Source organism: Enhydra lutris, unplaced genomic scaffold, assembly GCF_002288905.1.
Source record: "Enhydra lutris kenyoni isolate GAN:26980312 unplaced genomic scaffold, ASM228890v2 scaffoldscaffold14, whole genome shotgun sequence".
Lineage (NCBI taxonomy): Eukaryota > Metazoa > Chordata > Mammalia > Carnivora > Mustelidae > Enhydra > Enhydra lutris.
The window spans coordinates 17,027,754-17,043,845 of NW_019154098.1; the positions used below are offsets into that span (position 1 = coordinate 17,027,754).

The 16,092-nt window shown below is 48.7% G+C and overlaps 1 protein-coding gene across 1 annotated transcript; it reads left to right on the forward strand.

Moving 5' to 3' along the window:
- The first annotated feature begins 1,875 nt into the window (after nucleotides 1-1,875).
- On the forward strand, nucleotides 1,876-10,908 carry LOC111146622 (kelch-like protein 38). The gene is made up of 4 exons (XM_022502257.1): nucleotides 1,876-2,062; nucleotides 2,488-4,069; nucleotides 8,079-8,184; nucleotides 9,308-10,908. Exons 2-4 carry the CDS (start codon nucleotides 2,717-2,719, stop codon nucleotides 9,595-9,597), a joined length of 1,749 nt encoding a protein of 582 aa, XP_022357965.1. The 5' UTR covers nucleotides 1,876-2,062; nucleotides 2,488-2,716; the 3' UTR covers nucleotides 9,598-10,908.
- The last annotated feature ends 5,184 nt before the right edge of the window (nucleotides 10,909-16,092 follow it).

Here is a 16,092-nt window from a genome sequence, read left to right on the forward strand (position 1 = left end):
AGTGCAGGGATAATCTGCAGGTCTGACAGCTCTTACACAGTCCCTTTCTCTAGCTCCTCGCCCGTACTTCCCATGGGTCTCTGATCCCCTTGCCTCTGGTCTTCTGCTCCTAATCCTGGCCTCTGAGTCCCTGGCCCCAGTGACATGTTTTGGTTCTACTTACATGACTTTGATCTCCTAGACTCTTGGGGTCATGAGTCACCCTGTGATCTGCAGCTATGCACGAGAGACCCTCCTGGTTCCACCATGCTCTGTGGTACCCTAAAAGCAAGGCCGGCCCAGCCAGACACCAGACCCATATAAGGACCTGCACCTTGTCTCCTAGAGGTAGAATGAAAAATGTAAGTGGGAGAGAGACGTGGCAGGAGACAGTTCTCAAGGTGGGCTGCAGACCAATCTGATTCCTGCTGAAGTCTGGGCTTAATCCTGCAGACTTGGGGAGCCACCGGAAGACGTGGTGCTGGGGCTGGTAGAGTCTACTTTGCCTTCCTTAGGGTTACCCTGCTGGTTACTCAGGGTGCTTGTATTGGAGGGAGAGAGACTAGGAGCAAAGGGAAAAAATCGACACAGGAGGCCATTGCAATAGTCCAAGCAAGACTTGAGAAGAGGAGAAAATCAGGTCTCCTTGCCACTCACTGCTGAGGCACTCAATCAGTATCTCCTGGGGGCTAGGAGGAAAAGGACAGAGCCCGGGTCCCTTTTAATCAGCCTTGTGTTTCCACAGCTCTCCATCGTGGCTCTGATTCTTACACTGGGGGGCTGCCTCCTCCTCTCTTTCCTTCTCCTTCTCCCTCCTTCCCTCTCTCCCCTGCTCTGCCTCCTTCTTCCTCCCCCAGCTTGTTCCCCTATCTCTCTGCCCCTCCCCCTCCTCCCCCTTTTCTTCTTTCTCCCTCTCCCTCCCCCTCTCCCTCTCTCTGGCACACCCTGGAGAGACGCGCATTACCTCCTGCCTCCAGCTCAAGCCTCCCTGATGGGAGAAAATGGAAAAGTAAAAGAGAAAAGCCAGCCTGAACCATAAAAAAAAAAAACAATCGGAGAGAGGTTCCTGGGTGGCTCAGTCTGCTAAGTGGCTGCCTTCAGCTCAGGTCATGATCCCAGGGTCCTGAGATTCAGCCCCAGGTCCCCAGCTCAGCAGGGAGCCTGCTTCTCCCACTTGCTCTGCCCCTCCTCCCACTCATTTTTTTCTTTCTCTCTCTCAAATAAATAAATAAAATCTTTTTTTAAAAAAAGAACCTGAAGAGCTATCAGCATATGCCTGTGAGAGGCAGGAATGACCTGGAAGAGTATGACCCTTGCCACTTGACAACAGAAGCCCCTGGCATCAGCGGAACCAACAAAGGTTTGATCTTTCTTGCATCTGGGAACTCTGGGGTGCTCCACAAATATTAAAAACAACTTCTGTCATACATTCCATCCCCTCGGAGGCTGCAGGCAGAAAGCACAGCCCTCTTCGACGATCCTGCCAGCAGACAGCAGGAAATAAAGACCCACGGAACAGTATCCTCGGGCACGTTCCGGCCTCCCTAAGACCATCCGTCACCTTCAACTTGCCCAGAACTATCTTCAGTGACTGTCCCAAGTCACAGCAACCTGTTTACAGACATCTAGAATTCACAGGCACTTTTAGGACAAGGGACCCGAGATGTGTCCAAGTGGGCAGCAAAGTCTTCTCTAAGAGAAGCTGTTCCTCCAGATCTATTTATGCCGATGTAAACACTTACCAAGGAAACAAGGCATGTGGGCATGCGCTGGCCCGGCAGGCCCTCAGGTTGCTGCAAAAGGCAACTGGAGAGTCACATGTCACAACAGTGGAAAGTACATATGCAACTATTCTTAGCCCTGGAATGTATACACTGTCTCCCTGCCCGGTGCTTCTTTCCCAAAGTTCTAGAAAACTGCGAAAGCACCGTTTGCATAAACAAATCCAGAACTCTCCCAGGACAAATCATTTGCCAACTGAAGGAAGGCCTGGGTTTATGGTTTCACTTGGAGCCAGAGGTGGAAGGTCTCCGGAGGGACCAGGTGGACTGGGCATTGGGGGACGTCACCGCGGCAAACCAAGGTAAAGATCTCTAATGCCTAATTCTTCCGCAGGTAGACTGCTAGCTGTCATCTCAGAAACCCTGCCCAGAGGGTTGTTTGGTCTCTGCTTTCTCTTTATCACATTCTAAAACAAAACCCCCAAAGACTCTGTGAAGTCATGTTTTTAAAAAATAAATCGCAAAGGCCCATTTTCGTCCTTCAGTACTCTCTTGATGCCAGAGGGCCACGCCCCCAGAGTGACTCCTCGGGGAATGACTAACACCCAGAAAGATGCTTACATGAGTTTACTGAATAACAGATGTGCTGAGAAGCTAGAGCAGGGCTCACAGGTTTGGGCTGGTCAAATGCAGGGACTGTCACCTTGCTTCAGCCCCTGACCATCAGGTAACTTCCAACCGTGTCGGTAATTGTTTTTTTGTTTTGTTTTGTTTTTGTTTTTCTAAGATTATCTGAAGATGCTCTTTGCCTATCACCTTTGGGAGTAACCATAACCAAAAAGAGAGTGTTGGCTGTGAGGTGTGGGGTGTAGGTGGCCTCTCTTTCCAATCTTCACTAAGCAACCTTCTTGGCAATATCCACAGCACCTTAGTGAATGGACACTGAGTCTTGGAGTCACCACAGCTAAACCCTTCAGCACACGCCTCCCCTTGGGACCTCTCCGCCTCCTTCTAGGATGGATGAGGAGTCGCCAGATGGGCTGCTCTTCAAAGACCACGACTTCTCCTCTGACTTATTGAGGCAGCTCAATGACTTGAGGCAAAACAGGCTGCTGACGGATGTGAGCATCTGTGCAGGGACCTGGGAGGTCCCCTGCCATCGAAGTGTGCTGGCCTCCAGCAGCCCCTACTTCCGGGCCATGTTCTGCAGCAACTTCCGGGAGAGAAGCGAGGCCAAAGTCCAGCTGAAAGGCATCGACCCCGCGACTCTGGACCAGATCATCTCGTACGTGTACACAGGGGAGGTGCCCATCATGGCTGAGAACGTCCTGCCTTTGATGGAGGCAGCCTCCATGCTGCAGTACCCCAAGCTGCTGGAGGCCTGCTCCTCCTACCTCCAGAGCCAGCTGACCCCCAGCAACTGCCTGGGCATGATCCGACTCTCCGAAATCTTGAGTTGTGAGACCCTCAAGAAGAAAGCCAGGGAGGTGGCCCTGACATGTTTCCCTGAGGTGGCTGCCTCGGCCGACCTGAAGGAGCTCTGTGCTTTGGAATTGAGAGACTACCTGGGGGATGACGGGCTCTGTGGGGAGGAGGAAAAGGTGTTCGAGGCCCTCATGGTTTGGATCAAGCATGACCTCCAGGCCCGGAAACGACACGTGCAGGAGCTGTTCAAGCAGGTCAGGCTTCAGTACATCCACCCGGCCTTCTTCCACCACTTCATCGCCAACGATGCCCTCCTGCAGTCCTCGCCCTCATGCCAGACCATCCTGGAGATGGCCAAGAGGCAGATGTTTGCCACGTACAGCACCACCAGTGCCCCAGACCTCCAGCCTCCATGGCACGTCCCCCCAAGAACCTCTTACCAGGATTTTCTCATCATTTTGGGTGGGAGGAAGGACAACCAGCAGACCACCAGGGACGTTCTACTATACAACAGACAGACCAACCAGTGGCAGAACCTGGCTAAACTCCCAACTCGCCTATATAAGGCCTCAGCAGTCACCTTGCACCGAAACATCTATGTGCTAGGAGGCATGGCTGTCGGGCCAGGGAAGAACGTGCCAAGCCACAACGTCTACATCTACTCCCTGAAGCTCAACCAATGGAGGCTGGGGCAGCCCATGCTGGTGGCCCGCTACTCTCATAGAAGCACTGCCCATAAGAACTTCATCTTCTCCATTGGGGGTATCGGAGAAGGGCAGGAGGTCATGGGCTCCATGGAGAGATACAACAGCATCTTCAACATCTGGGAGAGCATGGCCAGCATGCCCGTGGGGGTTCTCCACCCTGCGGTTGCTGTGAAAGACCAAAGACTCTACCTTTTTGGGGGAGAGGACATCATGCAGAATCCTGTACGCCTTATCCAGGTAAATGGCTGGTCCTTCCCATCATGAGAGTGCATGACTGCACACATGCACACATATCCATACGTGTGTGTACACATATAAACACACGTGCATACATGCACATACACATTCATGGATACCTGCTTGCATGAGTGTATGCACACATACCTATAATCCACGTACTCACTATCCTTTGCAGAGAAAACATAAAGGAGGGAGAAAAGGAAAGTTGGAAGGGAGGGAGGAAAGAAGGAAGTTTAAATTCAGTAAGACTTTATCCATTTATGAATTCTGGTTGTGTAAGATAAATACACACAAAGGAATGTTAGATACAATCCCTGTCCATGAAGAGTTTATCTCTAATTTTATTAGAGATAAAGTTAGTATCTCTAAAAGTTCAAAAAAAATGAAAAAAAGTTCAAGCTAGAACACATGGAATATCAGAAAGTGAAGTTCTGTAGGAAATCTGCAGATCCTCTCACCCAAATCAGCAAGGCCTTAGAAGAAGAGTCCCAAGCATTGGTCTACAGTCTGTGACCAAATCCTAGGAGCCCAACCACAGATCAGCTGAATCAAAATCTCTTTGTGGGGGTCCTGACATATACCTGTTACAGACGTCTCCAGGAGATCCTAAGGAGCAGCCAGGTTGGAGAACCCTGGCCTTAAATGACAGGTAGACACTAACTAACATCACTAGCAAGCTCTCTGAGAAGTGTTACCAACAGAAAGCAAAATCTCAGAATATTAAGTCTTTTATGCAAGTTCTAATCTCTGCAGTTCACATCATGATATGAAAAACATGAATAATGAGCCTGTCTTTAACAATGATCAAGGAGCTCCCTGGTAGTTGCTATGTTCACAGATAAGAGCTATCTCGAGCCCAAGCCCCCTCTAAGAGCCCTGGGGACATGGGCATGAGCAGGACATGCACTTAACCCTCCAGGAGCTTCAGGAAAATTACAATTCACGTGCTGACTGGAGGGGTGCTTTAAGAGCATGAGACATGCCCTAAGCCAGTCTAGAGGGAATTAGGGATGGTGTGAACTTTCAAGGTTGGTTTGAGCTGACGTGAACAGGGAGGCAAGAGAAGATGGAAGACGAGTAAATGAAGAGGGAGAATCACTGAGAAGATAGAAGGACCTGACTTGGATGGAGACAGGGGCAGGAAGCTTCTCTGAGCAGAGGCAGAGTCCTCTGTTGAGGGAGGGGTGGTCCCAGGTAAGGAAACAGCTGAACCAAAGGCTCTGGAGCAGAGAAGGGCACAGCCCAACACCTGGAGGGACTAACAGACTGACCATGTAGCTGGGACACAGCGGGAGGTGAAAAGGCGGTATATCTAAGTGGAGCTTGGGGTGGGGAGGAGAGGAGTTAGTTCTCACATGTTCTCCATCAGCCCCCTTCCCAAGCTGCCCTGAGTGCCCCCCCTTCACCCAGACTGCTGCCCCTGAGCCCCTACTATAGAAATTCTGGAACATTCCCAGGGGATAGGTGTTTGTGGACATGAGGCTGACCCAGCAGGCTTTCTAGGCCTTGTCAAGGAATTGGGGTTGTAGCCTAAGAGTAATAGGGTGGCTGAAGTCATCAAATTTGCATTTTTAGAAGCTCCCTCTGGATGCCCTGTGCAAAAGGGATTCGAGGGGCCTATGTGGACAAAGGGAGGAGAGCAGGGGACTGTTCTAGAGATCCAGCCAGGATGACAGTGGCTTGGGCTAAGCTGGTGCCAGTGGAGACAGAGAAAAGTAACAAGCTTCAATCTAATCCCTGTTTTGTCTTGCCTTCGTTTCCCCAGCCCGTATTCTCAGCTCTTCTCTGACCATCTAGGCAGATTTTGAGCCTGTTCCAAGTCCCACTCATATATTTGAGCCAAGAGAGACATGGCGGCTCCCCACCAAGCTCTGGCCACACAATGTGGACGTAACAGAGGGCTTCTATGTAAAGCTAGAACCCCTCCCTCTTTTAAAAAAGTACTTTTCAAAATGAAGTGAACAAAAAATGCTAATGACTTCACATTGCAAAGTTGTTATTGATTTCCTGAGAATACATACAAATCTCAGAAAAGCTTTCAAGCTGGCGTATCAAAAAATGAATGGTACCATCGAACAAGATGCTTGCAAAGGCAGGTGGGGAAAAAACCCACTACCATGTGAGTAATCCTTTTACACTGCAGTGGTGAGAACGGGAAAGGGGAAAAGCATTCATGGAAGCTTTTCTCATCTACTTAGCCTTGGCTTTGAAATGGTGATTTTACTCATTCAACTATAGCATGAGATCAATGTGTGGGGGTTGCTTGATGGAGTAGGTTGGATTTTCTGGCACAGATTCAGTTTTCTTTACGGGATGGTTCTTCTGCACACAAGCATTCTTTTAGGAACTATTGAACAGTGGTATCACTGTGTAATTTGTGTGTGTATGTATACCTTTCTCCCTGGCCGCCTTTCTCATCTCTGTTTCTGGATGGCACTGAGCAAATCCTTCATCATAACAAAATATCACTTCCTCCACTGGTCAAACACTATCTTTGTTATCCTTGCCCCCAGCTCTCTGGGGGTATGATGAGGATTGTGCGCAGATGTTTAATCTATCTTTGAAACCATACCCCAAACTTGCTGACAAAGAACAGAGAGCCAGGAGGCAAATACTCACTCAGTGTTTACTTTAACTCCAAGGATCCCACTTTCCAGTGTCATCTACGTATTTTCAGATGAAACCATGAGGCTTAACAGGCTGTCTCTAGCACATGACCTCATCTAGGCTTCATCAGCTTCAAGAATGGAAAGACCTCGAGAGATCTTCGGTCTCAAAATGCGCCATCAAGAAAGGCGACACCTATATGGCCCCAGGCAGAGTCATGACTGTGGTGGTTAAGAAGTTGGACTCTGGGGGCATCTGGGTGGCTCAGTGGGTTAAAGCCTCTGCCTTCAGCTCAGGTCATGATCTCAGGGTCCTGGGATGGAGCCCTACGTTGGGCTCTCTACTCAGCAGGGAGCCTGCTTCCTCCTCTCTCTCTGCCTGCCTCTCTGCCTACTTGTGGTCTCTGTCTGTCAAATAAATACATAAATAAAAATCTTAAAAAAAAAAAAAGAAGAAGAAGAAGAAGAAGTTGGGCTCTGGGCTCAACCAGACTAGCTCTTCCATTCCTTAGCCATGTGACTTTCAGCATGTCACTTAGTCTCTCTGAACCTCAATGATCTAATGTGAAAAATGGGGGCAAGTAATGGTACCTACTTCATAGGATGGTTGTGAAGATCAAATTTGGTAATATGATAAAAAATAGAGTCTTTCATATGGTAGCAATTAAATTTTATATAGAAAAAAATGCCATTTTCTTTGGCAAATAAATGTTTTGCCCCTTCTTTTCTTATATGAAATCCATCCTAAATCTCTTGTGCTAAATTTTGCTAGCAGTGAACTACTTTATATTTGATATTTGAACTTTATTTAAACTGAAAGGGACATGTTCTGGGAATAATGCTTTGCGATGCTATTTCAGACCGTGGCCAAGGAGCCCTGCCCTACCTCCTTGCTCTTTTACTTTTTTCTCATGCTTCCTCTATGATTCTAATGACTTTTAGGCATGAACTGTTCAAAAGCCTTCCTCACTTAGCCCCACATGCATTCCTGGCTCTCAGGCCCTCTCTGATACACGGGAACATTCAGAAATTTAAACATGAGCCGGAAATAGAAATGATTGAAAAATCACTGGTTTTATGAATACCCAAGTTGCTCCATTTCCCATTAAAAAGAAAAAAATGTTCCAAGTAAGGTAAGCAAACACATACCACAACGCGTAACTCTCGGTCCATTCTGTGGAGACATAGCTGAGGATCTCATGGTCTCACATAAAGACCAGTTTCTAGTAATAGATACTTTCTGTTATTTAATTACATTTTGTTGATAATAATACACCTACCTACATTTTAAAAAGTGAAAAGAAAAACAATCTTATTTCACTCTCTTAAATACTACTTCTATCTTTTAAAAAATATATATCACTTTACGGTGCAGCACCATGATTCTATTTCTCCCTCAGGTTTATCACATTTCCAGAAACACATGGTTCAAAATGGAGACAAGGATGATCAAGAATGTGTGCGCCCCTGCCGTGGTGCTTCGGGAGAAGATTGTTATCGTAGGAGGTGAGTTGGAACAGAGGATAGCTAGGCTGGACACAAACTTGGCATCTCCCATGGAAAAAGGGTCACTAAATAGACAGATGTTGTTCTACAAAACAGTGTTTTTAAAAGCACATCCATCCAACTAGGGGAGTGTGGATGACTTGACAAAGTTCTTTTCTCATCCAGAAGTTTCTCCCTGTCTTCATCTGTAAACAAGGAATGAAATAATACCCACTTCACGGAATTGTTGTGATAATAAAATGTGCTCGCATATCTAAAGCACTTAGCACTATCCCAGATACATGGCAAATACTCAAAAAATGTTTGCTACCGTTAATAATATTAGGCGCTAATGGATCATTTCTCTGTAACTACAGTAGAGTGTCTTGGTTTAGAGGAATAGTTCTAGGGTCAGACCTGGGTTCAAATCCTGACTCTGTCACTGGCTGTATACTCTTTGGCACGTTGTTAATCTTTTTCTGTGCCTCTGTTTGCACATCTGTAAAATGGGGGTCCTAAAAGTAGGGAGTGGTGGGGACCAGATAGGGCTGTGGTGGGAACTGTTCCTGAATTCCCAAGGCTCCTTCCCTGGATTATTAAGGCTCTTGCGGGGGGAAGGGAACATGTGAGAGAGATGAAAAAGCCAATAAGATAGAGAAAGCTCGGGGCGCCTGGGTGGCTCAGTGGGTTAAAGCCTCTGCCTTCGGCTCAGGTCGTGGTCCTGGGGTCCTAGGATCGAGCCCCACCTCGGGCTCTCTGCTCAGCAGGAAGCCTGCTTCCCCCTCTCTCTTTCTGCCTGCCTCTCTGCCTACTTGTGATCTCTGTCTGTCAAATTAATAAATAAAAAATCTTAAAAAAAAAAAAAAAAAGATAGAAAAAGGTCTGGAATCAGGAGGCTGCTCCCAATCTAATGCTGCCTTAACTTGAGGTTAAGGATACAGGGGCCAGAATCAGACAGATCTTAGTCTAAACCCCAGCTCCGCCACACACTGGACCTTGGGCAGTTTATCAAAACATTCTATACCTTAGTTCAGAGGTCAGCCTTGGTACCAGGCAAAGGCAAAGTACAGACATGTTTCCAGACTGCAGACTTCCTGTCCCAAATGAACAATGTTGAGCTTGCCAACATGCCATTGGTTTTCAGGTTACACAAGGAGGATTCTTGCTTATGACCCTCAATCCAACAAATTTGTCAAGTGTGCGGACATGAAAGACCGGAGGATGCACCACGGGGCCACAGTGATGGGGAACAAGCTCTATGTGACGGGCGGGCGGCGGCTGACCACAGACTGCAGCATCGAGGACTTGGCCTCCTTTGACTGCTATGACCCTGAGACGGACACCTGGACGTCCCAGGGACAGCTTCCTCACAAACTCTTTGACCACGCTTGCCTCACTCTCCAGTGCATACCCCACACCCCCACCTTCCCGTGAAGTTGGCAAGTAACTGTGGGTCTTAGTCAAGATGCTTTCTATTGTAAGAGACAGAAACCCAACTCAAAGGAGTGTAACCCCAAAAGGATGCAGAGAGTGCCCACAGGACCAAAAGTTCCAGAGCCTGGAGGCCCAGAACCAGGCATACTATTGGTAGAACTCTCTGGCCCTCTCTGGCTCTCCACACCCCCACCCCGTCTCCCTCTCCCCCCTTCTCCCCCTACTTTCCCTCCTTCTCTACCTCATCTCTGTTAGACGTCATGCTACAAACAAGCTTCTGTATCTACAAAGTATGAAGACAGTGGCGACTGATAAACTCAGTGTTTTCTAAAGTTGCATCTCTAAGAAGGAACTTCACCATTATCTATATATTAACCTTGAAAATAATCCAAATTGGCTGTTTCTTAATTCCATGCCTTCTTCTTGAGTCAATCACTGTTTCCGGGGCTTGTGCTTCTGTAACTGTGTGATCCCAGAGCACATCCCTACAGGCAGAAGTCACATTGACCGTTACCACTGACAGCTCATCCAAACTACACAGCACAAGACAGAAGCAGTTTCCCAAAGAAAGAACTGCTGCGCTGACCAAAACCACATCTGCCCAGAGCATCGTGGGAATCTAGAGCAAAAGGGGTCCCTGGCACAGGGTCCAGGTGGCAATGTGAGAAATGGGCCATGACCGTGTTTCTTTGCATTCTGTGGATGTAATAAATTGGAATTCGAGGAACATGTGTGCAACGTAGTATCTAGTGTTTGCAAAATTATCCATGCAGCCAGAATAAAGTTTGTTTCTAGTGCCAAATTGTGTTTTTCTCCAACCTCTGGGGAGCTATAAACCTGCAGAATTCATCAGGATTTTCATTTTGGTAAATGTTATGAGAATCACTCTTCTGAGGAAAGTCAACAAATTCCTTCAGAGATCCCAGCAATTACTGCCCTGTGCATGCCAGGGCTGAATGCCCCCCAACAGCGCTCTTGGTCTCAAAGTGCCTCCCGAGCTGGCACCGTCTTAAGCTCCGGAATCAACTGAAGATGGCAGCACACTATAATCACCTGGCAGTCTTCTCCCCAGCTATGGAAGCATCTGGAATGGGTCTCACTTCCCTGAGCCGGGCACCAGAGAGCCCTCAAGCCGGAACCTTCCTCCCCACCCTGCTCTCCAGGTTCATGTTCTGGACTTTTCCTTTCTTCCTGCACTTCAGCTCCTCATGTTGGGATCTGAAACTTTGCCCTGCTCCCCAGACCATGTGGCCGTGGTCTAGACACCCTGCCCAGGTTGTCAGCCCCCGTTCCTCATCCTGGATGCTGTCACCTTAGCAGTTAACTGGCCTCTTACTACAACCCATTCTCTTTGAACCCCTCTGTTGAGGCTCTCGATCCCACATCTCCCTGGAAAAGGTGACCAGTGACACCTCCAGCACCTAACAGGCAGTGCATTTTGATTTGTCACCTGACTGGACCCATCAGCAGCGCACCACACAGATGACCCTCCCTCCATGTTGAAATGCCTTCCTCACTCTGCCTCTGGGACACCACTCACCCTCTCTCCCTACTCTATGCACTTAATTCTTGTCTCTTTCTTTCCCCACTAGTAAATGGTGTGCGCCCCAGTGCTCAGCCCTTACACATTCCGCGCCTCTACCCTCAGGCCCAGGGGAGCGAGCCCCCTCGTGCATGGCTTTTCGTTCCCGCCGAGCGCTGCAGACTTCCCACTGTTCTCCACTTCCAGACTCCAGGGCTCACTCCATGTTTCCACTTGGATGTTAAACACCTCAAAGCCAATGTGTTCACATTCACTTTTTCCTTACCAAACCAACTCCTCCCATGGTAGGCCTCCCCAGCCTAAGAGAAGGAAACAACTGTCTCCCAGCTTCTCAGACCCAAAGACCTGGACGCTGCTCTTGGCTCTTCTCCCTCACACCCCACTCCATTTGGTTCAGGAGTGCTGGACCCAGCAGCCCCACCAGCCACCGCTCTTACTCTGGTCCAAGCCTCCATCTTCTCTCATCTACACCCATCACTGGTGTCTCTGCTTCCGCCTTCACCCCCAAATCTCTCTCCACCCAGCAGCTGGGGGCATCTTTCACAAACATGTGAGTCAGAAGAGGTCATTCCCCTGTTGAAAACTCTCCAAAGCTTATACTGGAACGAAAGTAAAAAAATTTTTAATTTAAAAAAAAAAAAAGGAAAAGAAAAACCTCTCCAAAGCCTTCCCAGCTTTCTCTGATGCCTTCCAGAGACCCACAAGATTGTCCCCCCACCTCACACCTTTCCCCTTCTGCTCTCACCGTGTCCCCCCACTCGGTGTCGGCCACACTGGCCTCTGGGCTCACACGTCTGTGTTCACACGCACCGTGCCCTGCGCCAGAACATACTTGGCCTGGATGCCACACCCACAGGGTTCCCTCCCTCCCTTTCCTCAGGTGTCTGCTCAGAGATGCCTCTCCTCGGTGCCATGATCCGATCTGTGCACGCGTCCTCTCAGGTACAGCCATCACCTCAGTCCCTCTCTCTTCACTGTCGCCCAGCCTAAGTGGCCTTGCTGCTTCCACGCCTGTCCACCTCGGATCCTTCCTCGAACAACAGCCAAGCTAATCTTTTTAAAACACAACCCCGTTCATATCCCTCACCTGCTTAAAATGACTTGACAGCTTCCCAGAGACTTTTGCATAGAGCCCCAGTCCTTTCTCTCCCCTCCAGGGCCTTTGCCACCAGCACCCACCTGTCTCTGGCCCTGCCTTTTCCTGCTCCCCACTGCTCCCCCCCCAACTCCAGCCAGCCTTCATCACTTCCCCTTCTCACTCCCGCCTCTCTCGTCTGACACACACCTCTCTCGCCTCTGTGTTTGACTTCATTTCAATTCATACCTTACCTGCCAGATTAAAATTCACCGCATCAGAGGCCTTCCGTGCCCCCCTACCCTAGCCTGGGTGGGCTCTCTCTCCCATTAAGTGTCCTCATTGTCCCTATACATCCCCTCTGAGACCCTCATCGCTGTCTTCCCCTCCAGGCTCCTATCTGCCCTATCCTCATCCACATTCCCAGGGCTGGGCTCACCATCCACTGTATATATTATAGATCCCTGGTAAGTATAGCACGAGTGGATTAAAGAATGAATTTGCTGAATCCACACTGTCTCTAGAAGCTCCATTTCAAACTCAGACGTTCCTGTGGATAGTTCCTGGGGTAAGCACCTCAGATCCTCTGCTAAGGGGTCACTGTGTCCTTCCCTCTTCCCCTTCCCCTTTCCCACCCTGAGAGAGAATTAGCGTGGCCCACCTAGGTCAGGCCTGGAGGCTGAGAGCTTATCCTAGATGGCCCTTTTTGCCCGGAGTTGGAAGTGGGAGTGTTGCCATCTATGAAGTCCTTCGGCAGCCTCCAGAATTCCTTCTGTCGGAGACTTGCTAATGCATCCACTTTCCTTCCCCTTCGCCTTAATCCAAAATATACTAAGCTGTCCGAGTCTGTGGCTGCTCAGAGCCTATCCAAGTCTCCCTGGGGCACAGAAAAGCAAAGTCAATTGTCCCCTGGAATTTATAAAGAAAGATGGCACCAGGGCCGAACACATTTGGACCCACATGGCAGGCCAGCTTCGTGCATCAGGTAAGACGCTCCGTGGCAGGTGTGTTCATACACCTGGGCAACCCCTGGCCAAACCCCACATCTGAACTGGGTTATGAAACGCACCCCCAGGCCAGAATGGATGCTTTCCAATCTGCTGAGGACTATCCCAGTCCAAAAAGAAAGCGACAGAAAATTTTGGCATGAGGCTTCCTTCGTCTCACTAGCTGAGGAGAGAGTCATGGCCCAGAGCTGAGGTCAAAGTATATTTAGCCAGCAGCAGTTAAACTGAAACATATTAAGCAAAAAAATGTCAGATAGTCTGACTAATCATCTCGACAGGCAACAAGGGAAAGGGCAAAAATGAAGTGGAATAAGAGCTAAGCTAGAAAACACTGACAAAAATATCAAAAACCCTGTCCCAACATAAACCAGTGAGCACAAGAGGAGCCAGCAGAGAAGCTAGCATCCAGAGGAAGAAAGTGGCTAAATTCACCTTCACCACCTGTAACAAAAATCTGTAGGGTCCCAGAGGATGAGGACTACGACAGGTCTTACTCAGATACTTCATCCTTCTCAGGATATCGACACAACCCTGCCTCACCCCAACATGCCATGCTGTCCTCTGTGCCTCCGCACATGCTATTCCCTCGACCAGGATGCCTTTCCCTGCTCTGCCTACTGATCTCTTACTCAACCTTCACCTCCTCCATGGAAACTTCTCCAACTTTTCTACACTCTCCCCCCCACCTCTTTATTCCAGCTCCTTCCACACTGTAACACCATAGAGACTTGTTACCGGACCTAGAAGGGGAGCTCTTCACGGAGGCCCACAGAGTCTTGGTCCCTATGAACCTCTAGGCCAAGTTCAGTCAGTACTTGGCACACAAACGGTACTGACGCGTTTGCAGAATGAATGAGCAGGTGCACAATTGAATGGGCCCTAAATGTCACCAGAGGATACGGGCTGTTCTGGATGCAAAGGCTTCATTATCAGATAAACTGTCATGCTTTACCTTGGAACTCCATCACCCTGGAATCTGCCTCTGGGATCACAAGGCCTTCTTCCGAGTGTGTCCTCTTCTGTCTCTTACTGAATTTAGGGCCTACCCTAAACTAGCAGCATGTCGCCTTGATCCTCACCTTAATTACATCTTGAAAGACCCTATTTACAAATAAGGTCACAGTCTGGGTTCCAGGTGTCAGGCATTTGTGGGGAGGCATTATTCAGCCCATTGCAGATGCCATCACAAGAAGGCATCCCCCCCCGACTCCACCCATGCCCCAAGCAGAGCCACATAGCACGTACTCCTCCTCCTCTCCCCATTTCTCCGGGGCATCTCCTGGGCGGGGACTGTGTCTTTCATCTCTGTATCCCCACTCCAGCCCCAACCCCACAGAGCCGGGCACTGCAAAGATACTCAGTAAATGTGCACTAAAGTTGACTCAACCATTTCACAAGGGTTAGCAAACACTGAAAGGACCCCAAGGCCAGTGTATAGAAGACACAGCTTCCAGGCAGCTTCCCAAAAGGCCAGGGTGAACGATACTGGCCAAATGCCCATCAAGAAGGAATTCGGGTCAGGCATAAGAAATTATGTAAGAACTCATCTGTTAACACAGTGTCGCCGCTAATGTCCTCTTCTTGATCTTGCCAACATAAGCCTTTTGGGTGACGTCATGAGAGTGAATCCAATGCTGAGGATGCTGTGGGGAAGGGAGTCTGGTTTCTGAAATGTCAGCTGTCATGCAGTCTTACAGGAATTCTAGGCTCCTGTTCAAATGCCACGTTATTCTCCTCATGTGGGGAATTTGGTTTTTGTTTTCCCTAAAGATACCCGCAAATCTCTCTTCCTCCCGATTTCACTGATTTGATTCAATTAGAATTCCAGGGCCTGCAATCCAGAATTCCCCGGCAACACTCCCATTAACAAGCCAGCGGTCCAGAAAAAATGGTGCTTGGAGGACACAGCCAGGGATTCAGGAGTCTGAGGCATTTCTAAGTTAGAAAGATGCAGACAGGAAGGTCTGCCTTATTCCTACTCAGGGGCTGTCTTTGCAGTGTCGCCAATGGTCCCATCAGCCCTGCACACATTCAGAGACAAGAGGGCTATCTCAGGACAACTGTAAATATCAGAACCTTCCCAAGAGGGTTGGAAGGGAAGCAATGTGGAGATACCTACACTCAAGATAAGATCAAGGAGAAAAACAACAGAATTCATTAGCAGAGTCTCTGAGACATTTATCTTTAATCAAGTATTTGAGGATAAAAGGGAATTCATCCCTACTTGGAGTATAGATTTATTTAACTGACTTATCTGAGGAGCAAAACTGAGAGTGCTAATGGACTTGCCAGTTTACTAAGCACTGAAGTGGCATTACCTAGCTCAGTTAACACAAGAACCTCTGGCTTCTCCTGAGCACCCTTCCTGACCACCCTAATGGGTCCCCCACCCCACCCACTGCATTGCTCTCTCTCTCGCTCTTTGTTTCTTCCCTTCATACCTTTTATCATAATTATTTATTGTTTTATTTGCTTTCCTGAGTTCATTTAGCTGACCCTCCCACACAAATGGAAGTTGCCGAAGAATAGAGAACACAGCTGCCCCGTTCACATCTGTTTCCCTGGCACCTGACACAGAAAAGACAATCAACAAAGACTTGTTGAATGAATGGATGGATGAATGAATGGATGAATGAATGAATGGCTATCCAGGCATTTAGGATGAGCACAAATGAGAGAGAAGGTAAGTTTCTGGAATGGCATGGGGGAAGGGGAGAATTATTGGGAAGGGGTTGACTGGCATGGGAGGGCACAGTGGCTCTTATCCAGGTGAGTGCTGTAGGAAAATCACTCTACCGGCAACCAGAAGAAGCTGGGGTAGTCTGGAGAGTTCAGATGGGAAGCTATTCCCATCCCCAGGAGGGATGATG